The sequence below is a fragment of the Parasteatoda tepidariorum genome, chromosome 6 (genome assembly GCF_982258835.1).
Source record: "Parasteatoda tepidariorum strain Cologne lab strain chromosome 6, Ptep-v5.0, whole genome shotgun sequence".
Lineage (NCBI taxonomy): Eukaryota > Metazoa > Arthropoda > Arachnida > Araneae > Theridiidae > Parasteatoda > Parasteatoda tepidariorum.
In genome coordinates, this window is record NC_141760.1 from 40345886 (window position 1) to 40370644 (window position 24759).

A 24759-nucleotide genomic window follows, 5' to 3' on the forward strand; every position below is an offset into this window, starting at 1 on the left:
GTATACTTAGATGTATTGTATAGTTTTTAATGTATTTACAGAATGGCAACTATAATACGAGCACAAAATAAAAATCTTGCTTACTTAGAAGAAGTGAGACAGCATATATCTCGTTTACCATCCATAGATCCAAATACAAGAACATTACTTATATGTGGGTTTCCAAATGTCGGAAAATCAAGTTTTATTAATAAGGTAACCTGTTTTGCTTTACAATGTATTATTTTTATTTTTGTAAGAAATTGGACAATATTTCTTAAATTCCAATTTTAAAGTTTAGTTTAAAAATGTCATTGTAAAATTGGTTTGGCTGTAGTGTTGACGCATTATCGAATTTTAAAATAAAAATATGAAGTATAAGACATAAAAGCATAGTCAAAAAATGAAGTTATAAATAATTATTAGGTAATTACTAATCGTAATTTCAATATATATATATGTATATATAAGTACAAATTTCCTATACATGTTTTACTGTATTTTAAAATACACTGGTTATCATAAATTAAGGAAAAATCACAAAAATAGCGATAACTCTTTCAAAAGTAAGCCAAACCGTGCAAAATTTGCATATGTTGTCCACTAAGAGTAGCTGAGTAAAATTGCAATATGCAAATTAGTGGCGCTGCACTCGGCTTACGTCATCTGCCTGGAGCATAAAAGTCCAAGTTTGAGAGAAAGCACACACATTTTACTGTGATTGCGACATTGAAAATCTGAGATAGCCAATTCGTAATAATGACCTCTAGGCATCATTTGCCTGAAGAACTACGATGGAGAGCCATCGGGAGACTAGAGGCAGGGCAGAGTCAATCAGAAGTGGCCAGATGGCTAAATGTGAGTCCATCTGTGGTTCATAGACTTTGGAGGCAATTTCAAACCACAGATTCGGCATCTAGGAGGTTCAGTCAAGGACGGCCAACTGTTACGACCAGTGCCGATGACCGATATTTGACATTAAGTGCACGCAGGAATAGAACCGCTACTCCGACACATCTTAGATCCTCTCTTGCTGCAGCCACCGGAAGGTTGGTGTCAACGTCAACTGTGCGCAGAAGGCTCCACGAAGGTGGTCTGTATGCGAGACGACCAGCCATTTGCGTGCCGCTCACATCACGCCATAGGAGAGACCGTTTGCAGTGGGCCCGACAACATGTCCACTGGACGTCAGATCAATGGAGGCCTGTTCTCTTTACGGATGAGTCCAGGTTTAGTCTAGAAAGTGACAGTAGACGTTATTTGATATGGAGAGAACCTGGGACCCGTTATCATCCATCAAACATCCGTGAAAGAGATGCATACGGAAGAGGCAGTGTCTGTGTTTGGGGAGGCATATCCTTAGGAGGGCGCACATACCTCCATGTCTTTCCAAGGGGAACCGTGAATGCTCAGGTTTATCGAGACAACATCCTTGATGCTTATGTGCGCCCATATGCCGGGGCAATTGGTGATTGCTTCCTGTTACAGGACGATAATGCAAGACCACACAGAGCTCGCATTGTTGATGATTATCTTCAACAGGAAACAATTACTCGCATGGAGTGGCCAGCTCGATCCCCGGACTTGAATCCTATCGAGCACGTTTGGGATGCTCTAGGGAGGCGTGTATCTGCCATCAATCCGCCCCCTCAGACCCTTGCCACGCTTGCAACTGCTTTACAAGAGCAATGGCTCTCACTTCCTATTGAACTGATAGACCGCATAATTGAAAGCATCACACATCGCTGTTTGTGCTGTATTGCTTCTAGAGGCAATCATATTCCATATTAAAGGTACTTTTTCTATTGCAAACCGATACTTCCAATTTGTTTATTTTATACATGTGCTAATTTCTATACTACTATTAATGTCTGATAATTTCTTTTTATGTTGTTTAATACCTTACTATGCGTTGTATATTGTGGGTAAGTTTCATAAAATTCCATGTGTAATTTCTTGAGTTATCGCGATTTTTGTGAATTTTCCTTAATTTATGATAACCAGTGTATATTGGATTACAATTACCAAATACATACTTATTCTCAAATAAGATGTCAAGCTGTATTTCCATGGAAAAAAATCTACTTATTTAATGCCTAAAGCTGCACAAGGCATAAGAAACTGCAAGTAATATTTACTAAAAGTTACTAAACTAGATAAAACCTCTATTAAAATAAAACAATGTTCATAGTGTGTTATTTTGCTTTTCCATGTAAAAATTGTACACGTTGTCTGCCATCTTATGTTTTTAATAACTATGATGCTTCGTACGCGTGTTAAATTAATATTGAAATATAACCAATTATAATCAAGAATATAGTATCTTGATTCTGGTTGATTTCATATACTCTTTTGTTAGATAATGATTTAATTTTTTATTAAAAATTTTCATTAAAAACATTCAAGGTTTTTGTTATATTGTTAATATGAAGGTAAAATTAGGTACCTCATAATCACAAAATAACATAGCAAAACGATAATGATTTATTCCCTTTAATGTTCTAATGTGAAATGCATTGTATATTATTTATTGTTACATAATTTTTAATGTTATGCAGAAATAGTCTTAATTATTGATAACTTAAATGTTTTCTTTTAGATAACTCGAGCAGAAGTTGATGTTCAGCCATATGCTTTTACTACTAAGTCTCTCTTTGTTGGACATACTGATTATAAATATTTGAGATGGCAGGTATTTCTTTTATTGACTTATACAATGTTGTTTACTCATTATCAAATGTATTATTTTCTTTTTATATTTTTTATTGAGTTTGATGCTTCTTCATTTCTTTGTCTGAAACTCTGCGAAGTTAATAAGCATACTCTTCAGAAGAGTGTTACTTTTATCACCTTCTTCGAATAAATAAAATTACATTCCTAAAATTGTAAAAAGTTTATATGATTTTAGGGACCATCCATAAATTGTACAAAAGTTACTGAAGTATCATTCTGACAATTTTATTTTTAAATTTTTAGGACAATATAAGTTATATTATAAAAATAAATAACTAATGAAATTTTATAAAAATAAATTGGTCATATATTTTTAGAAAATGATAGCAAATATCTTTTTGATAATTAGTTGCTCCAAATATTTAAATTTAATTATTTTTTATCCAGTTAACAATTCAATACAGGCAGAATTTTAAAAAATGGTCATCTGAGGGATGATTCATTAATATTTTTAAAATGCTTAGTTATGTTTAAAATTAGAAAAGCATTATTTCAAAGTATTTGGTTCTAATCAAAGATTAAAAATAAAAATCTATATTATGATTTTTAAACATAATCTTAAATCTTTAGATTAGCTTTTAGTAATGCCATTTTTGAGTTCATGAAAAGCAACATTTTCTTATAGTTTTATAACTTTAATACTTTAATGTTCACTGATTTGAGAAAGCATGTTTCTAAAATTTTATATTTACCACACACAATTCTACCCTTTTTTTATGTATAGTGTGCCAAAAGGAAAATTGGACCTCCCTGAATAACTTTTTAATCTTGTGTTCACACATTGTGATGTTCACATTCTAGAACTTAATCTTATTGGTCCAAAGGGGTGACTCCAAATATACCAAATGAGTGCAGACGATATTTTCAGTTACGAAAACAGGCAGACAAACATACTTTATCTGAATAAAGACACCTTTTGACAAATTCAGATTTTCGACCCCAAAAACATAGGGGGTAACTGCTATCCGGGAAATATAGTTCCCATACTTAGATCGGAACAGCTGTCCAAAGTTTAGACTCCTAAATGGTTAATTATACTTTTTGCTTTTTTTCATTACACTTTTTTTTCATTGCTCTTGAATATTTTAAGCGAATTGAAAGTCTGTGCACAATTATAAATCTCATTTTTCCTAAAATAATGCCATGCAAACAATAAATTTTGCTAAGTATTTATTTATTTCATAATAGTCAAAAAATTTTAAAATAACTAAATTTACATGGCAAAATACAAATTTTGAGTGAAATTAGTTGAATAGTTCCTGAGAAATGCAAATGTTATAACAGGGTGCGTAGCGTTTGTAAAAAGTACTTAAAGGTGCTTTTTTGGGGATTTCGTTTTTAAAAGCTTTTAAATGTGCTTTTTTCAGCTGACTTTTTTAAAAAGTGCTTTTTTTTTCGAATATTTTTTTCCCCCTTCAGTGATATCTGGTGGATCCCATGCATTTCACGAAAAAATGGGGTGTGTTGCTACGTAATCATTCACACAGACTTCATGTCGTACCCACGTTATGACTTGCGCATGCGCACGCACCGAACCGAAACCCGAGTGCTTCAATTCGGATAGAGAATATCAGATCCTTATGAAATGTTTTTCTTTTTAATTTATTTTAATTTTGTTCTTGTTTATTTTATTTTACTTCTAACACTTTTTTTGACGTAGGGGGTAAGGGTACTTTTGTTCTGAGTTCAGGGTCAAGTTGAATTCACTTGGTGATGTGGGAAAGTACTGATTGTTTCGATTTATGCCCGTTTCTTTCTTTCTTTTTTTTTTAACGCTAAAACTGTTTATAAAAAGTTTTTGTTTTTCCATAATATCATTGATTGAATATGAATTTTTTGAGTGCTTGAAAACTTTTGTAAAGTGCTTGAAAAGTTTTTAAAAAGTGCTTATTTTTGATTCAGAGATTTGGCTACGCACCCTGTATAAAATTTGTATATTTAAGAGCCAATTTCTCGGGAATTACTTACTGATTTCGCTTGAATTTCATATTTCACCATGTAAAATTATCTATTTAAAATGATGCAATGAATAGCATACCTTACAATTCCGAATTTTTACAATTATTATTAAGTAAAAAAATGTACTAAAACTTGTTTATCCAAAAATTAATTCATGCATAAAATGAATTTTATAACTATGTTAAAAAGATTAGAAAGTTCTCGAGATATGGCGAAATATGCAAAAAAAAAAAAAAATTTACATTAAGGTCCAAACTTAAGATTTCTCTCCAAGCCAAACTATTAGGACCATATTTTCCAGATTGCGACTACCCCTATATTTTAGTTTTCAAAAATCCGAATCCATTGTAAAAGGCATGTTTATTTAAAGGGGTATGTTTTTGTGATTTCCTATTGTAAAATATAGTCTGTTCTAATCATATTTGAGGTCACTAGGACTGGGCGATATTAGAAATTATATATCGTGATATATCGTCAGTTTTGCATCGCGATATAGCGATGTATCGCGATATAGTATTTTTGAATTTCATTTACTTTAAGGCACAGAAAGTCAGATTTCTATCAAGACTTCATACGCATATTGATTTAAATCAATTTATAAATTTGAAAATATATATGTTTTGCTAAAGAAAGATATTAAATAAATTGACTAAGATGTACAAATCTTACTTAAAATATTTATTGAAAAAATGTGTGTAGATACAGAATGAAATATTTTCACTTCTTTATCGTTTATAAGGTATAAGCAGACTTAATTTAAGTTAACCCCTAAAACACCCTTAATGAAAAAAAATATTGTTATTAAACAAAAGCTGATTTTAAAATTTCAAAATATATTTTAATTAAAATAAAAGTTAGATTGACTAAAAGCCGAAGTTTAAAATTAAAAATGTTCGAATTTTAAACTAAAAAGTAAACATAAGATTTGTAATAATTTCTTAAAATTTTCGTTCTCTGAAAGATTTCTCAGTTTAAAAATAAAAAGGGAATTTTATAAAGATATCTAGCTGAAATTATTGAAAGAAAATTTAAAAAATTAAAAAAAAGTTTGTTAAGAAATTCATTATACACTTAAAACAAAGTGTTAAAAATATTATTTTTTTTTTTAAAAAAGAAACTTTTTTTAACAAATCAATATTTGCTTGTACTATTATGCGTAAATAATTACAGAATTATTAAGTTCGATCGTAATGTTCAAATTCTTAATGAAGAAGTAAACACAAGTTTTGTTATATTTTCTAAAAATGATCACGCAAATAACAAAAGATTTCTTAGTTTAAAAATAAAAAAAATAAATAAAAGTGAAATTTATCAATATATTTACCTAACAGCATAGGAACAAAATTTAAAAAATAAGTTCGTTAAAAAATTATTTGTATGCTTAAAACAAAGAGCTAAATAAATTTTAGAAAAAAGTTTCTTAAACACTATTTTTATTATTATTTCATATAAATAATTAAATTAAATTAAATAATGACCGAATTATGAACGAAAAACAAAGTGAGGCAAAGTTTCTTAATTAAATTCTTAAAAATAAAAACAAAAGAATTGTGATATTCGGTAATATATTTAGCTAATTAACTAATAATATAAAACGAAAATTAAAAAAAATAATGATTTAACGAACTTATAAACTAATAAAACGAAGTAGTAATTGATCAAAAAAAAAAAGAAAAGAATAAAATTCGCAAACTTTTCAAATTCTTTTGAACAAATAAAGTTTATTGACTTATGTCCAAAAAATAAGTTTTGTTTTAACTTTATTTCTAAAAATAAAAACAACTCAAGATTTATAAATTTAAAATCAGTAATAGAAGCCCATTAAATTATTAGAAGTTTTATCCGAAAGGTTTTTAATAAATTAAAAGAAAGTAAAAAAATAACCTAACAAATTTATTTACTTTGTAATTTAATTCCTTATGGGTGCCTTAAATTAGATTTCCGATAATTTTCACATTTAAAAATATAAAAAAAGTTTTGTCAGAAAATAAATAAAAAACTTACCTAATTAATGAAGAAACTTTTCTTTATAAACTCTTTTCAATAATAGATTGCGTTCAGAACAAGGTTACGACGGCGATCACGAAGTTAATCCCATTGAAAATAATCTACAAGAAACGATTTCAAATCGCGAAGGTGCGAAAACGAACATGTGATATAACGATATAAGGTCTTAAAAGTGATTCTGATTCTACCGCTCATCAGTCAAGGCCGTCTCAACATAACGAAACAATATCGTCTTCCACAGCGCGAGTTGGCATCGGAACGTAAGAGAAAGTCCTTGCGTGTATCGCTATATCGTTATATCGTCTTCTTCACTCGACGACTTAAATCAGATTTCTGATGCATCGCTTGGAATGAAAGTTGCTGTATCGGTTTGCCGATATAGGCGTTAAATCGATATGTCGCGATATATCGATTTATAGCCCAGTCCTAGAGGTCACCTCCTCAAATCGTGAAGATTGAGTACTAGAAGTGAAGATCCGACTATAAGAATTAGAAAGTATGCTACGTTTTGTAAAAAGTTATTTGTGTGTTCTTCTAAAATATTGCCTTTCTTAGATAAGATATTTTTAGATCATTGTTAATACTGATGTCTCAATATGTACGCCTTTGAAAATTGTCATATTTATTCTAAATATTCTAGATCTAGAATATATAAATATATTACTTGCAGGTTATTGACACCCCTGGTATTCTCGATCACCCACTTGAAGATAGAAATACAATTGAAATGCAAGCTATCACTGCTCTAGCTCATTTGAGAGCATGTGTAATTTTCATTATTGATCCCTCTGAACAGTGTAATCATTCAATTGAGGAACAGGTAAATATTTCCCTTACATCATGTTTCAGATTGTTATACTAAAACTTATTAATATTACTTGCAAATTGATAAAAATTCAAAAAATTTGTATTGTTATTTGGAGACTATTGTATTGTTATTTGGAGATAACTATTTTATATATGTACTTGTTAGTTGAGAGACAAATGAATAAATAAGATTCGATTGCAAATAGCAATTTTAATAAAAAAATTTAGTTGTCATTGTTAGTGTTTTTTCTTTCTCCAATGCCCATCTGGAGAATGACCTTTCATCATACAGGCATCTGAAGGGCACATTTGTTGGCCACTCTTCAAGGGCATCATATTAGGTGGGCCAACATTGCTCTCACAGTAAGGACAGATAGTACAGAGAAAGATAGAACATTCATGCCTTGCCCGGGATTCGAATCTAGAACCTTTCTGATTCAAGGCCAGTTCCCTCTTCCCGACACAGGCCGGTGGCATCATTATTAGTGTTGTATGATCGTTAACCTTGCCCAAATAGCAGCTATATATTGTTCCCTTACTTTCAAAATTTTTAATTATTAAAAAAATTGTACACAGTAGCAATATTTTAACACTAACTGTTTAGTGTAACTAAACTTATTTTTTTAGTCTCTCCAATTAATTTAAAATTTTGTTTGATCTTTTTTTTCCAGATATCTCTTTTCAACAGTTTGAAACCCCTGTTTCTGAATAAGGTAATTTGACATTTTTTTTTGTTTATTTTGTATTTGCCTATATTGCAAGAAAAGATTAAAATTTATTAAATTCTTATAATTAAAGATTTTTGATTTTATTTTATAATTTCGTTATGTTTTTCAGCCTACAATACTTGTTGCAAATAAGAGTGATATCATTAAAGTGAATGAGCTTCCTGAAGAAAAACAGGTAACTTCATTTCTTAAAATATATTCTGAACTATTGCTGCAAATAAATGGAACTGATTTGTTGTGCATCTGCACCCAATTGATACACACTGAAGTTACTCATTTTCAGAACATGTATCCTATTTCTTTACTTTAAAATCCTTGAAATTATACCAATCTTTAATCAGCAAATGAACAGCTATAAAAAATTATCTCAACAGTCATTAAGTCTTTTCACTTGCAACAAATTGACATATTTGCCAAGCTCTATTCAATGCAAACAATCTAATTAAAATTAATTTCTCACTTCGACGTACTTGCATCACTTCAAAATTAATTTAAACATTCTTAATTTATCCAGGAAGTGTAGATAGATAAAACATTCGGACTATTTGTGCCTGGTAATTGAATGTGGTATATAATAAATATGGTATAAAGAAAAAGAAAACGAAGGAAATAAAAATGAAAATATGACCACCGAAGCCGACGTCTTCAGGGGGTTTTGTTTTTATGACCCCAGTAGCCATAAAAACAAAACCATTTCTAATTGAGGGAGAAGCAAATGCTTAAATTAACTCCCTCAGTACCCCGATGGTTTTGCATAGAAGTCCAGGAAAAAAAACATGCAATATAAATAACAAATTAAGAAAAAAACTCAAACAAAATCATCAGAAAAATAAAAACTCACATATTCACAGGTCAGACATCAATTTCTCAAGCAAGCCGAATGAAAAGAAAAAACTAAAACCTAAAGAAAACAACGCCCTCTATTACAATGCGCAAATGAAGAAAAAAAAGTGAAAAATGTCAAGAGAAAGAAATACATAATAAATTAATAGAATGCTTAACTGGGGCTGCTCAGTTAAGACTTGAATTGCGCCCTGTTAAAAGAAAAAAATATAAAAACCTAGAATTCTTCAATCATTTTTTTAATTAAAAAATTAACATTACAAAAATTAAAAGGAAAATCATTATTACTCAAATTATTTAAAAAACTATTCACAGCTTCCTGAAAATTTTCAACATTATTGCAAATACTTTTGATTCTAACCAATTGTGAAAAAACTAAATTTTTAAATATTTTATTACACAAATTAGTATTAAAGTTGCAGAAAAAAATAGCTTTAAATTTAAAAGCTTTTCTTTTATCAAAGACACCAATTTTAATAAGCTGTTAACAATATCAATTTTAAAATCACAATCAATTTCATTTTTATTTCCTTCATTTTCTTTATTGCTACTTTTTTCTGAAATTTCTGCTGCTTTTTAGCGCATTTTTTTCAAAGAAGTTTTTTCTATTTAGAATTAAAAATATTTGTGTTTTCTTTTAGTATGGTATAGTATACTCACAATGATGCTCTGCATTTTAAAGTTAACATAGAAATCCGCATGCTAATCAAAGCAGTCCCCTCCCCCATTCTCTGTCATTACATCAACACTTATTTGAATACATACATACACATTAACAGTTATTATCACTGATGTTGGTGAGAGAAAAAAAAAGGGATCTTAAATAGCTGAATACTCAACACATACTGGTGCATAATTAACTAATCTTAGCCAATTGAACTAATTTACTTGTTCAAAAATTTATTTTAAACAAGTTTTTCTAAACTAATTGTCCTATCTTTTCATTTCATTCTATTTTTATATTTTTTTTTTAGAAAGCTATTTCAAATGTAACTGAAGAAGTAATAGAGATGAGTACATTGACTGGAGATGGTGTTATTGAATTAAAAAATTTAGCTTGTGATAGGCTGTTAGAACATCGTGTAGAAGTTAAGAATAAAAGCAACAAAACATCTAAAATTATGAATCGACTAGAAATTGCAATTCCTGTTCCCAGAGATAATAAGGTAATCTACTTTTTATTTTTTCTTTTGCAAAAGACTTAAATGCTTTTAAAGTATTTATTTATACTGTTTAAGTCTCCTTAAACTTCTTGGTTTTATGAGTTTTCAATATAAAATGTTTTCTTTTAGCATCGATTACCTTTCATTCCTGAAAAAGTTGTCCAGAAAAAGCAACAGATGGAAACTGACCAAAAGAAAAAGCTTGTAAGTTTAGTTGGTGCTTTTCTAAATAACTTAATGAATTCTTATACATTACTATGATGCCAGACGTTTATTTATTTTTTCAAATTACTTATTTATTATAATTTTACCTTTGCAGTATTAATATTATTAAACATGGCTCTAAATTATATATTTATTTAATTTAAAAAGAATTATACTTATAAGTGAGAAAAAAAATCTGTTGCTTAATAAGTCCCAGATCACTTGCATTTATGCCAGTCTGCAGTTTTTTCATGAAGTTTGTTTTAAATAAAATTTAGTTATTTTATTATACAAATTTTCTAAATCTTTTCAATACAGCACTTACAGTTTTAAAATTTAATCCAACTGTTTATCCATGTTTATGTTGAAATAATTCAATAAAAAATAGTCTTATGATTGCTTTAATTCAAATAGATGACTAGTTTAGTGAACTGGTCAGAATGTTGAATTTGAATGAGAAAATAAATAATACCTATGGAGAATAAATAAACTTAAATTTCTTTTGTCTCTTGTTGGTGTTGATAACAACAGCAGTTCTGTACTGTGTAGACATTCATAATGCAAAAAAATATAAAGCTTTTAGATTAGACTCTAATTTTCTAAGAGAAAACTGTAAAGTGTAATGAAATTTTCTTTTTTAGATTCATTTAACATAAAATTCTGATATGTTACTTGAATTTGCAATAATATTCCATTTTTGCTTGTAGGAGAGAGATCTTGAAGAGGAATTAGGGGATGATTATATTTTAGATCTCAAAAGTAAGTTGGATTTTATTCAATTCCACTGTTTTTCTTTTATTAATTAATTTTTTTATCTTAAATAACAAAAATGTTTGTTTTTAGAAAATTATGTAATAGAGGATGATCAGAAGTATGATATTATCCCTGAATTGTGGGAAGGTCATAACGTTGCCGATTATATTGATCCAGACATAATAGAGGTAAGCATTTAATGCCATTTTCTTGTACATATTAAAAAGGATTGATATAATTATTTTGCTATATAAATTTGTTTTTAAGTTGCAATGTTAATCAATAAAAAATAATTTGATGTTTTACTGAAAATTGTTTGCAGACATAGCACCATTTCATTATTTTCTGAAAGGTTTTATGATTTTAGCACAGATTAGAACTTGTTATGCTGATATCAGGTGTCAAAATTGTGCCACATTATTATAGAAATAACAACCGCAAGTTATGTGTCAAATAACTTGATCATATTTCTCACAATTAATAGATATACATTTTTTCTTTGGTCATAGATATATATAGTTAAGGAAGTTTAATAAATGTTCAATATCAATAAATAAAAAATTAAATCTATATTTCTGATCCTTTGAATTCTTTTAAATGTAAGCTGTTTAAACATATAAATATCTATATCAATGGGTATTTTGTAATGAATTAAGTTACTTTTTTTCTGTATCATGAGAAATCTATCATTTTTTCATATGATTCAGGAAAATTAAGATTTCATATTCGATTATAATCAAATCCATTTATTCTGGTTCTTAGTTTTTTTGACTGCTATCTGAGAGTGAATGAGTGATAAAAAAATTCTGAAATAACATATCTAATTTATGTGGATAATTGTATTATTTTGTAATGATAAATGAAATATTGTTGTATTCAGGCATAATATTTCCCAAATTTTTTTTATCATCTTCTGATTTTATATGCATATGTGTGTGTGGAGGATAGTGAAAATTAATTTACTTTGCTGAAATTTTTTTATTGTATGCTTTTTAAAATTTATATGGTTCTGACAACTTGTATTTTTTATTGTGGTTCATTAGAGGATCATTTTCAAATTTAATCTAGGGTTATTCCTTTAAGTTTATATTTGATGCAACCAGTTGCCCGTGCAGAAACGAACGTTATAATATGTTGCTTCTGATACATAGAGATACTATAAATACTTACTCATATGTGAGAAATAGACTAATTTTAACCATTACTTTAATATGAAATAAAGTACTAACATAATTTATAACAAGTAAACTAAATTATCATTATTTAAATTTTTTTTTTCAAAAAGAGTATACTTAAAACAGGCAGTGTTTTTAAGGGATGGCGGTTCATTTTTACAAACAAGGCACATTAGAAGGCAGGAAGGGTGGGTCACTCCTCTAAAAACTCTTCTGGATAACATTGTAGTATTAAATTTTATACTTTTCACCTCATGAAGCAGGACTTGTAACTTAATGTTAGTTAACAGTTGTTTTGGTCACAGAATGGTATTTTAATTTATTCTCATCACTTTGTTTTCTTTCAATTTTCATTTCATACGTTTTTATTCTTTTTCGTTTTTGCAATGTTATGCCAGAATATTATGATGACTTTGTTATCCCTAACTGAAAGTTATTGAATGATACTATGTTCTGAAAGCAAATGCATTACATATTATTGTTATGAGAAGTGTCTGTTTTAACAAGATTTTCTGTTTAAACAAAACTTAAATCCATATTCCTTAGTGATGAGCTTGTTATCCCTACCCATGGGTGCAAGTCTTCCGTCCCCAGGACGGATTTCCGTCTTTCAAAAATGTCTGAGGACGGAAGTAAGACGGAAACAAGACTTACTCGAAGACGGAAAACGGAATTTTTTTTTTTCTGTCCTTAAAAATATTTTTTAGGTCTACGTTATTGGTCTACTTTCTTATGTCATGTTGTTATTTTGTCAAAAGAGAAATGAATAAATATTTTTTGTACAGTATTTAAACTTATGTATTATGGCAAAGCTTTCTTAGATATTTTGCATATGTCGAAGGGGTATTGTGTATGTTCGGTATTTCAGTCTTAGCCTTTTTTCCAACTTGCACCCATGTCCCTACCTGATAGTTAATGAATGATGCTGTGCTCTGAACATGTAGTGTGATAATTTGCATTTCCTCTCATTTGCAATGAATTGTTGCAATCGAAAATTTTATGTTTTTATGCATTTATTTTTTTATTGGACAAAAACTTATTGTTCTTCCAGTTTGTTTTCTGTAAATAGTGGTCCTAACTCTAAGGAACCATAGTGGTCTTTTTTCTTCATAAATTTGTTTTTTTTATAAAGAGTGATACTGTTTAAGGATTAGGTATAGTTAATAATACTCAGTGCATTGAACTGTTACTTGTGTACTCTTTCACTCTCGTTAATATCTGATATCAATGACCTGATTATTTTATGATGAATTTGTTATCCCTAACTGAACATCCATGAAAGATAAAATATTCTGAAGCTGTTTTTTTTCTTCTTTTTTTTTCTCTTTACACTTTTTATTTAAATTTCTGATGTAGGAAGTTTTTCTTGCTACATTATATTTTTGACGTAACATATTTTTCAAGTGATATGTGCTTGCATTAGAAATAATTGTTCTTTTCTTGATTTCCATGTTTCTGTAATATGTTGCAAAAACATAAATACTGGAATATTTACTTTTAAAAACATTGCATTTTTTTCTCTGATAGCTTTAAAATAAACTTTTTTTTAATGCAATCTCTTCATGCATAAAGGTAATACTCGTCATTATTTGATACTCATCATTATTTAAAATTTTCCATTTGATATTAAAGTTGCTAATGTAATTAATTCTAAATTTTACTGTATTTTTGTGTGCAAGTCTTTTTACTGCATAGCATATATTAGAGCCTGTTATTTAATACTTAGATAGCAGGTGTCGAAATTGTGCTAAAGAAACGCTAGCTATTTTATTCATTGGTTGCAGGATTTTCATTCCAGTGACTATATAAAAGCTGTACAGTAATTCTTATTATTTCACACAATGATACATTCATCGTTCCTATTTTAAAGTTAGTGGAATAAGCTTTAATTAATTTTATTTTGCAAAATTGTTTTAAAAAATTGTTCATAGAAAATTTTATTTAAAAAAATTTCTTCATAAATTTTTTTCGATGTATGCTTATTTATAGACTCTCACCTACCACTCTGTTTAGAAGTTATAAATAAGTGTTAATTTTTTAATTATCATTTTAAAAATTGTTAGTCTTACAAGTTTTGACAACGAAAACAAATGAAGTGCTATTTTTGTTCATTGTAATGCATGTATTAGAGCCTGTTAATTAATACCTAAATTGCAGGTGTCGTTAACGTGCTAGAAAAACGCTAGTTAATTTGATGTTGATTACAGGATTTTCATTCCAGCTATCATTCAAAGGCTATACAGAAATTATTTCACCAATACAATTTTTATGCATGTATTAGAGCCTGTTATTTAATACCTAAATTGCAGGTGTCGTTAACATGCTATAAAAACGCTAGTTAATTTTATGTTGATTACAGGATTTTCATTCCAGCTACCATTCAAAAGTTATACAGAAATTATTTCACCAATACAATTTGTATGCATGTATTAGAGCCTGTTATTTAATACCTAAATTGCAGGTGTCGTTAACATGCTATAAAAACGCTAGTTAATTTGATGTTGATTACAGGATTTTCATTCCAGCTATCATTCAAAAGCTATACAGAAATTATTTCCCCAATACAATTTTTATGTTTATTGTTTTTAATTGAGCTTATAAAATATGACTTATGTTTCTTTTAATTTTATTTTTCTTATCTAATGACATAACTTTTTTCATAATTAATAATTTTCAGATATTGTGGTTTTTCTTATAGTACTAGTTTTATGATGAATTTTGTTATCCCTAACTGAAATTACATGAAAGATACAATATTCTGAATTAAGATCATTTTTATGCTCTCTCTGTTAGTTGTGATAGTTTATTTTCTAATTTTTTTTAGATGATTGTCAAATTCTTATGCAGGAAAATAATTGATAAGAGTGTGCAGTGATATAAATTATATTCTTTATTTATGATGATTTTGTTATCCCTAACTGATCTTACATGAAAGATAAAATATTCTGAAGTTATATCATTTTTATACTTTGATTGTGATTATAGTTGCTTTTTTTATATTGGTGAGTTCTAATCATAAACTATTGAGAAATGCCTTAAATAATAATTTCAGATTCTAATTTTTTCAATTAAGGAAAATGAGTGAAGTATAAAAATCTTTTTCTAGGAAAGAAATATAGTATATAATTATGTAAAATTAATGACTAAGTAATGTGAATTTTATTCTTTACACAATTTTAGAAGAAGAAAAAAAATTCGGACATGTTATAAAGTTATTTAACTTCTATGCCTTGTCTGTTGGTTGTAATAATTTATTTTCCAAATTTTTTTTTTGTTGATTGTCAAATTTTTATCATGCACCAAAATTACTGATAAGAGTTTGTAATAATATAAATTATGATGAATTTGTTATTCCTAACTGATCTTGCATGAAAGACAAAATATTCTGCAGTTACATCATTTTTATGCTTTGGAATGATTGTGATTAATTTTTTTTTCTTTTACATTGGTGCATTCTAATCATAAATTAGTGAGAAATGCCTCAAATAATAATTTTAGATGTAATTTTTTAACTTTAAAAAATGAGTATGAAGTGATATAAATTTTATTATTTATTTATGATGAATTTGTTATCCCTAACTGATTTAGCATGAAGGATAAAATATTCTGAAATTAAATCATTTTTATGCTTTGTGATAACTGTGGTCATATTTTTATTAAATCTTATTTGTAAGTTCTAATCGTAAATTAATGAGGATTGTGAAGTAATATTAATTTTATAAAATATTTTGTTACTTTTAAAGAAAATAAATGTATGAAATTAATATTCTATTAATTGTGCAAAATATACAAAATCCCTGTTAAAGAAATAATAAAGTAGTATATTATAATGTAAAACTAATGACAACATTGATAAAGGTAATAATTTATTCTTTAAAATTTTTCTTATTTCTACGATTATTATTTCTTATTTGTACAATTATTTCTAGTCTTCAGTCCTGAGGACTGAAATCAGTTATGAAAAAAGATCAGTGAACTGAATTGTGTCCTCTAATATTTATTTCCAGTTTGTTTTCTAAATTTGGATTTAAAAAAAGAAGAGAAAAAAGAACTTAAATAATATTACAAAGAGTGTAACAATTACTTTCTGTTGAAATTAAAAAAAGTACAACTTTTTTGGAAATTGTTTTTTTTTTATAATAGCAAAATGATCAAGTAATGATATCTCAGAATAGTAAAAGAATGGGATTGACTGAACTTTAGATTGTGTAAATAAAATTTACTTTCATCAGTATTTTTTTCCTGACATTTTGAGATGCTGGACAAAGTTTAATTACAATTGCTTAGTAAATAATGTAATTTAAATGAAGCAAATAAATGTTTTTTCCTTTAGAGAAAATAGTCAAGCTCTTAATATAATTGCAATTACAATGTATTTAGATCTTTAAAATTATTTATTGAATATATGTTTAACGCCTTTATTGCATGTGTTAGAGCCTGTCGTTTAGTTTTTCTGACTTTAGGTGTCGATCTAAAATTGTTAGTTTATTTACAGTTGATTTTGGTTATTTTATTCTTCTTATCCTGCGAATAACTACACAGAATATTGTAATGATAAATTCAGTGCATTCTTAATTATAATTATAATCGTATGAATGGTCAGTTGTGAAATCTTTGGTTGATTACAAACAGATGTTTAAATAGTGTTTGAAATAAAGAATTAAAAAGGTATATGCATAAGTTTATGTCCATTTTGTTTGGCATGTTTGTCAATTAGTCTTAAGATTGCAGGTTCAGGTTTGGCATATTTCTGTGCTAACAAAATTAGTTTTTATTACTATTTTCTTATTTTTTTTTTTTTATTGTAGTTATCCAGAAAAAATATTCTAAATTTTCCAACTGAAATTGTGTAAATGACTTAGTGTAGTATTCTGAAGCCATAATTAATGTTCTATTTCGCTACTTTTTTCCTGTTTTAAAGAGGAGTTATTTAAAGAGAATCTTAGTTTACACTTTGGAATAAAACAGCTGCTAAATTTTGTTTTAGGTTAAATAATCATATGGATTAATGCCCCACGTTTAAAACACCATTTGTTATATTTACATTGAGTGCATGGTTGTAACTTTTCATGTGTATGGTGTAAAGTCAGGGGTCTGTCCAGGCCGAATTTACTACCGTTTAGCGGTACCTTCACAAATTCAATTTTAGGTGAAACGGTAGTTTCACAAATTCAACTTTAGGAAAAACGGTAGTTTCACGAAATACTTTTTCTTAAAATTTTATTTTTGTATCCCTTAAGAAACGATAAATCTATATTTTTACCATGTTTTTGTATTGATTTTGTAATATAATTTTTAATTTTTCACAAATTATGTCTAAATTTTCACAAAATAGGTACCTTTCAGAAAAACCTAGACAGACCCCTGAAAGTAGTGTGTTCCATCCGTGTCAACACATAGGTTTAAGACACAAAATATATTTCAAATTAATACAATTTGCAACTAAACCTTTTACAAATAGTATCTTGAAGTGTAGCACAGGTTAAGAACTTAATATCCCTCTTGGAATTAAAGTGTCAAACTGCTGCTATATAAATTTTGAACTGAAGTATATTTAGCAAATTGTACTGTGTTGGACAAATTACCACACCTTTATTTCAAACATGATATGTTCTCTGCTTTCTATTAGTGTTCTGTTTTCTTTTTCCTATGCATGAGCTCATAACTTTTTCTCAGGGTTCCCACGGTCCTTGAAAGTCCTTGAATTTTTTTTTGCTAAATTTAGGTCCTTGAAAGTGCTTGAAAAACGTCTTAGGTCCTTGAAAAACTTGATAGGTCCTTGAATTTGTCCAATACTGCCGGCGGCCCTTTTTATAAAACACCCGCGGATCTTTCTCGTTTTTTCTGTTTTGTTCCCGAGCTCTCTCACGTGGTTTTTAACGCCACCGTTTCTAACCGGGCCTAGTGTTGGTGTCTACCAAGCGCGCGGAGCACAGCAGACAATCAATGCGTTCGGGGCGAAACTCCACTTCATGTTCTGCCGCATATGCTTAGATCTTATCGAAACTGGAATACTCTCGAATTTCGTAACAATATGTACCTTGTAGTTTTCAATAAATTTGCTGTTTTACCATCCGCACTTGTCCTTACGTTTGCGTCATTTCAAAACTTTATTGTAAAGCGTATTCGCAAAGGCACGGCTTCGTATTTTTGTTATGTAGTTTAGACTAGTTATGCCTGGGAAGTGCTATTTTAATCCCCAATGGATGGATAATCAATCTTATAAAGAATGGATTTTATAAATGCCCGAAAAGTAGTTCAGAGCCAAGTGCCGATTATGCATGAAGGAGATCGATATCGCGAAAATGGAAGAATCTGCTCTGAAATCACACATCAAAGAAAGGTAAAACAAAAAAGCAGCCTCATGCCCTGAGTTCTCTTTTTCCAAAGACATCAACATCTAATTCATCTGGTGTAAATACTCCTTCAACATCGTGTGCCCCATGTGAAACAGAAACTTTAGTGGCCGAGGTAACATTGTCTTATCTGGTCAAAAGGAATGTGCTTGATGCTGAAATTCTCTGGAGTCTGAAGTGCATCACTAGTAATTATTCATGTAACTCCTGTGAAGGGATTAGTAAATTGTTCTCCAAAATGTTTGCTGATAGCTGTATAGGGAGACAATTTTTTTGTAGTGCCACAAAGTGAGCCTATTTGGGCTCCTTTGGATTGGCACTATACTTCAAAGGGATTCTTATAAATGAGCTGAAGAATGTTGATTGCTACACTGTACTCTTTGATGAGACGTTAAGTCAGTCTCTACAATCTAAGCAGATGGACATTATGGTAAGGAATTGATAATAAAGTTTGCACTTAGTATCTTACCTCCCAATTTATGGGTCATGGAACTGCAGAAAATATTTTGTCCTCTTTTTACAAATGCATGGATGATGGTTAAAAGCTCTCTAAAATACTTCAATTATCCATGGATGGACCCTATGTCAATTGGAAATTCTATTAGAAGCTTCAGTGTGAATTAAAAGAGAAATATTCCCACCAGGTCATATTCATTGGCAATTGTGGATTACACATAACGAATAATGCTTTTAAACATGGTGAAAATGGGATATGTTCCTTCTCATTTTTATTTTCAGAAAGAATTGTTACTGATAACATTTAGAGAAGGTTGTGTAAATTATGGATGAATAATTTCAGAAACGATGTTTAATAGAGGAGAGGAGGGGGTTATGGAATAGTCATGGAATATGGAATACCTAAGATTTAGCTGTGTTTTTCATGCAGCCTTCACATGGAAATACACAGGATTAAAGGATTTCACCATTAACACCTCATTACCATTAGTTATAGATTGTGCTGAAAATGATTTTGTGAATTAATATGTAAAACCAGTAGGGTTGTTTTTAAAAAAATATAAATTTTAGTCCATAATACGTATACTCTCTTCTCTCTATATAGACAAAGCATTTAGGTACTATTATATTTGAAATTAATTATTGCCACAACAAGCATTGTTGCTTCTAGTAAAATAGAAGAGAATAATTTTTAAAATTGGTCTTAGATTATGGTCCTTGAAAATTTTGTTGAGGTCCTTGAAAAGTCCTGGAAAGTCCTTGAATTTCAATCTCATCATAGAGTGGGAACCCTGTTTCTGCATTCAAAAACATTTCAGTAAATCAGGGTTGGCAAGGTTCAGGACATAATGGATTAATCCACGGTTTAAACTGTCCTGTCCAAAACCCCTTTGTCCAAAACTGTCTTAAACTGACCAAAACCCTTTTACTCAAATTATGTCACAATTTTATTTGAACAATATTTAAGAGGTAAAAGAAACATAGAACTAATAACATATTGATAATTAAATATACTAGAGAATATTTGCTTTTAAAAGTATAATGTTTTATTAATATTGTTTGACTCTTCAATTTAAACAAAGGAAGATTAATCAGTAATCAAGTTCAATTGGTCCTCTCATTCAATAGTACATAACTGAAGTTTGGCCTTGCCATACAGGTTAAAATATTAGGGACTAAGTGTTTAGTTCGTCATAAACAGGTTTATTTATCTATAGTACTATTCAAGAATACTTTTATTTCATTCATGTTCAGTTCTTTTAGCATAGTGGTGATACATCACCAATGTCAGTAACTGAAACTGATGTTATGCCCTTCAAAACTGTTAATGCATTTTTCAGTTATTTTGCATTTTCAATTTAAACTAATATATTTATATTTTAAAAAAAAATTTTAAAAATAGATGTCTTTTTTATCATCCTGTAGTGCAGAAATTATAAAATTTTTTTAAAAAAAATATTGTGAAAAATAAAAGGTTAATTTTTAATTTTTTTTAAATTTTTTTAAAGAAAAATTACTATTTTTTTTATATTGTCATATTTATCCGTATGCAAAAATATTATTTATCAGTATTAAAAGCATATTTATATTTAAAGAATTAGGTATTCACTTTTGTTGTTCAATGAATTGTAGAGCTTCAAAAATTATAAACCTTTTCCTATTATATTATTTTCTTTTAATAAGTTATAGTAAATTGTATAAAAAATATCAGATATTTATTGATACAAGTAATTATGTGAACAATGGTTACACCTATAGAATTTTTACCTTTTACCAAAGTTCAAGGTTTTGGACACTTTAAGACGGTTTTACCCAGTTTAGGACAGTAAAACCCACGTGTCCTGTCCAAAACCAGTTTAGGACGTCCAAAACCCCAACCCTGCAGTAAATAAATGTAGTAATCAAACAAGTTTCAAATTTCACAATTTTAATTTTTAACAAGCTAAAGGAAAATCTTTTTGGTCGTAAAAAAAATTAACTCAACAAATGCAAATTTTCTTCTGTTTGCATTTTTACTCTAGTTAATTATTGGCTCTATTCAGTGTTTTCACTACAGCGCGAGAACGCGAGAATCTCGCATATTTTTTTCTTTTCTCGCATTAAAAAATGATTAACGCGAGAAGTTCTCGCACTCTATTAATGAATTTCAAAATGAGCGAATCTCGAGAATTTTGGAAAAAATTTCGTCTTTCGCTATTTTAAATGAAATCCGTTTCACTTTTCTTCCTTGATCTTTCCTTATTTTCAACATCGGTCCTTGTTATCAAGCTTTCCTATTTACCAGTATTGTTCAGAACCAGTTCGAAAAGCAGAACACAATTCTCTGCAACCACGTATTAACCGTAGGTAAGGTTTCTTCATGTAAGACGTTTAAATTTTTTGTGCTTGAATGCAAGATGGACAAATGCCTTGTTAAGACAACATTTTCTAGTCCGTAACGGACAAATCAAAATGAAACAAATGTCGGTAGGAACGGTCAAAACGAAGCAAATACGGATATTCAACGGATACGAATCAAATACTAGCATGAAGTATGAACATGAAAATAACTTCACTATTCTATAACAGAAATAATTGAAAAGCCTATGCTGGCAGGTGAAGAGGATAGGAAAGTGTGTGCACAATGCTACAAATTTTCTTAGTGGTTCCAAATAGTTCAGCATCTGTTGCACCCAAAACCGAATTAAGACAAAATATACTAATAGATTGACTGATAAGCATTTGAGAAACCTAATGAGAATAGCTGATGAAAAAGTAGATATAGAACACTTTCCATATGATAATGCAGCAAAAATATTCAGTGCTTTAAAAATTAGAAGATGTTAAAAATGAAATATTTCTTTTCCAAGTCAATTCGTGTTTTTTTCATTTTTAGAAATCTCACCTAACTTTTTGAAATCTCACCCAGTTTTTGAGAAATTCTCACCCACTTTTTTTCTGTAACGAAAACACTGGCTCTATTTGAAAAATTCAAAATTTTTTTATTGATTATTGGTTATAAGAATGCAAACGATTCGAAATCTACATTCTCTATTTTGTTAAAAATGTAGACTTGCTGACTGAAAACTTCTTATTTATGTTTAATTCTTTTCTGCACCACATGTAAGCACTTTTCAAACTAAAGTGTTATTATTAAATTAAAACTTATTTAAATAGTTTAAAAAATGAATAATTCTATTTTCTGAATTATGTGTATTGAGATTCTTAATTTTCTTACAGACTTTCTATTTTTTAATAAAATGAAAATTTTAATGTTCTTCTATTGATTGTAAACCATTAATTTGTGTTCTCATTTTTTTTTAATTAATAGAAACTTAACAAGCTAGAAGAAGAGGAGGGCTTAAGAGAGTCAGCTGGCTATTATGATGAAAGTGAAAGTGATGATGATGAAAATACAAGAAATATTAGAGCTTTAGCTAAAAGGTATTTATTTTAATAGCATTGTATTAAATTCTGAATATTGTATTTTTTTATTTATTTGAAATTTATTTTTTTATTAGGATTCGTGAGAAAAAAGGCATTCTTAAAATTGAATCTCAGTTGAAAAGGAGTATTACTAAACCAAAATTACCGAGAACAGCTAAAAAAGTTAGTATAAGACATTTTGGCAAGATTTTTTTTCCTTCTAAATGTATCTAGCCTTAATTCCGTGGTTAATATTTTTTTCTTTTATTCACAGCGAACACGTAGTGTCAGCAGGCTGAAGATGGAAATGAGGCAATTAGGAGTTGAATTAGGGGACACAAAAGTAAGAAATGCTTATAATTTTTTTTTTCCAGATCTTAATCTATATATTTTTAAATTTAAGAATTTGATACTGGACCCTATATATATGAATCTTAAAGAAGATACTGAGTGATTAAAGTCAGTGTGACTTGCCCACAAATACTGAAGCCTTGCAGATAACACTTGAAAAATAAAACAATGTCAACTCTATTGAAAGCTACAAATCTATAATTTACTTTAACTTCTATTAAGCAAACACTAAGTTGAATAAGTTAATTTGATGAGCAAGTAAGATATCAATTGTTAAAATTCTAGTTTATATTTCTGTGTGAAAATTAAACTAAGTATACAATGATAACATATTCTGATTAAATACATGTGTACAGAAATTAGATCAATATATTATAATATTTAAATATTTTTTCAGAATCAGTAGATCAATTATAAGTATCTTTTAATCTATACAACATAATATTCTAATTTAGAAATTTTTCTTAACATCTGTTGGGTTGAAATTAAATTTTGATCACAACAATTTACTGTGAAAATCAGGACTGATTGTGCTCCGAAAAAAATTCCCCGGATTTCCGGATTTTTCGCTAACAGTGATCCGTAAGTTTCCGGAGATTAAAGATCCAGACGTTTCAAAAATTCATTGATCACAGAAGTTTCCGGAAATCAAATTTTCAAAGGTGGAACTTAAAAACGCAGTTTATTTTGTTTGTTTGTAAGGGAGAGCCAGAGAGATACTTTATAAGTTAATATTCATAATTAATATTCATTTTTTATCAGTAAATAGTTGTTATAATCATAAACTCAAGAAAGAAAGACATATTTGTAAATTTTAATTACTTCTCCAGGTCATGTGTAAAATTTTAAATATATTTTAAGTAAACTAAGAAATATTGAGAAAAAAGAAAAACATTGTTTAATTTTTTTTTAATTTGAACTTTTATTTAACTTAAGAAATTTTTCGGAATTTTGACTTGGGCTCACAATTACCCCTGGAAAACATAAAGAAAATTTTAGACGCGTGCACATTATTTAAATAGTGCTGATAAAATTTAATTTTTCTCCTACTAAATCATCCCAAATGCATTTTTGCTAATTTATTAGTTGATATGTATTTCAGATAATACAAAATAGTTTCAACTACCCATCAATTTTGTCTTGGTTCAACTGTGTGTAAAAAAAAATAACCTTTATAAATTTCCCTTATTGTAATTTTCATCATATTGATCTATGCCTATAAAGTTTTTGTGAAAAGACTTAATACATATCTTGTTTCTTTTTTAGGCTCATTTTGATGATGCTCAAGTGGGTAGAGTGGTGAGATCAGTCAAGCGAAAGAGAGAAGATAGCGAAGGAAGAGTACGCAGTAGCTCCAGAATACCTAGAGACGAATCTGGTGTTAGAGATGTCAAGGTACTCCCCTTTTTGATTCAATATCATTTGCCAATTTTCATTTAGCAAGACATTTGTTTTGCATTTAAAATATTTATCTTTACATATACTTCTCAAATTTATATTTCTGCGTGCATAGCTGCCAACTCTACTGGATTATGCAAGTTGCGCCTGGTCTACTGGTTTAGTTAAAGTTCTCCTGGTTTTTCTACATTTTAAAAAATTCCCTAAAATTGAGGTAGTTTCGTAAAAAAAAATCCCTCTCAAAATAAAATTTTTGCACAGATTATTGCTTGAATATTGAAATAAGTATTACTAATACATAATGACTCGAACCTCATTTATAGAAATCAGTACAAAACTTTTTTGTTTTTAAATGTTCCGTTTATTTTTATTCAGAAGAATTTTTTAAAATTAATTAAAAAAAATTTTTTAACTATCATTGATGAATTATGAGTAAACTTAA

The 24759-nt window shown here is 28.7% G+C and overlaps 1 protein-coding gene across 1 annotated transcript in view; it reads left to right on the forward strand.

Annotated features, from left to right (window-relative positions):
* Positions 1-24759, forward strand: part of LOC107454357 (nucleolar GTP-binding protein 1) — a 37762-nt gene that overhangs the window by 12339 nt on the left and 664 nt on the right. Inside the window, exons 5-17 of the mRNA XM_087165695.1 lie at positions 42-195; positions 2579-2671; positions 7349-7498; positions 8157-8198; positions 8323-8388; positions 10031-10222; positions 10349-10423; positions 11131-11182; positions 11267-11364; positions 22474-22586; positions 22664-22751; positions 22843-22911; positions 24186-24314. Of these exons, the coding sequence (XP_087021821.1) occupies positions 42-195; positions 2579-2671; positions 7349-7498; positions 8157-8198; positions 8323-8388; positions 10031-10222; positions 10349-10423; positions 11131-11182; positions 11267-11364; positions 22474-22586; positions 22664-22751; positions 22843-22911; positions 24186-24314 (1321 nt within the window). The remainder of the gene's footprint in view (positions 1-41; positions 196-2578; positions 2672-7348; positions 7499-8156; positions 8199-8322; positions 8389-10030; positions 10223-10348; positions 10424-11130; positions 11183-11266; positions 11365-22473; positions 22587-22663; positions 22752-22842; positions 22912-24185; positions 24315-24759) is intronic.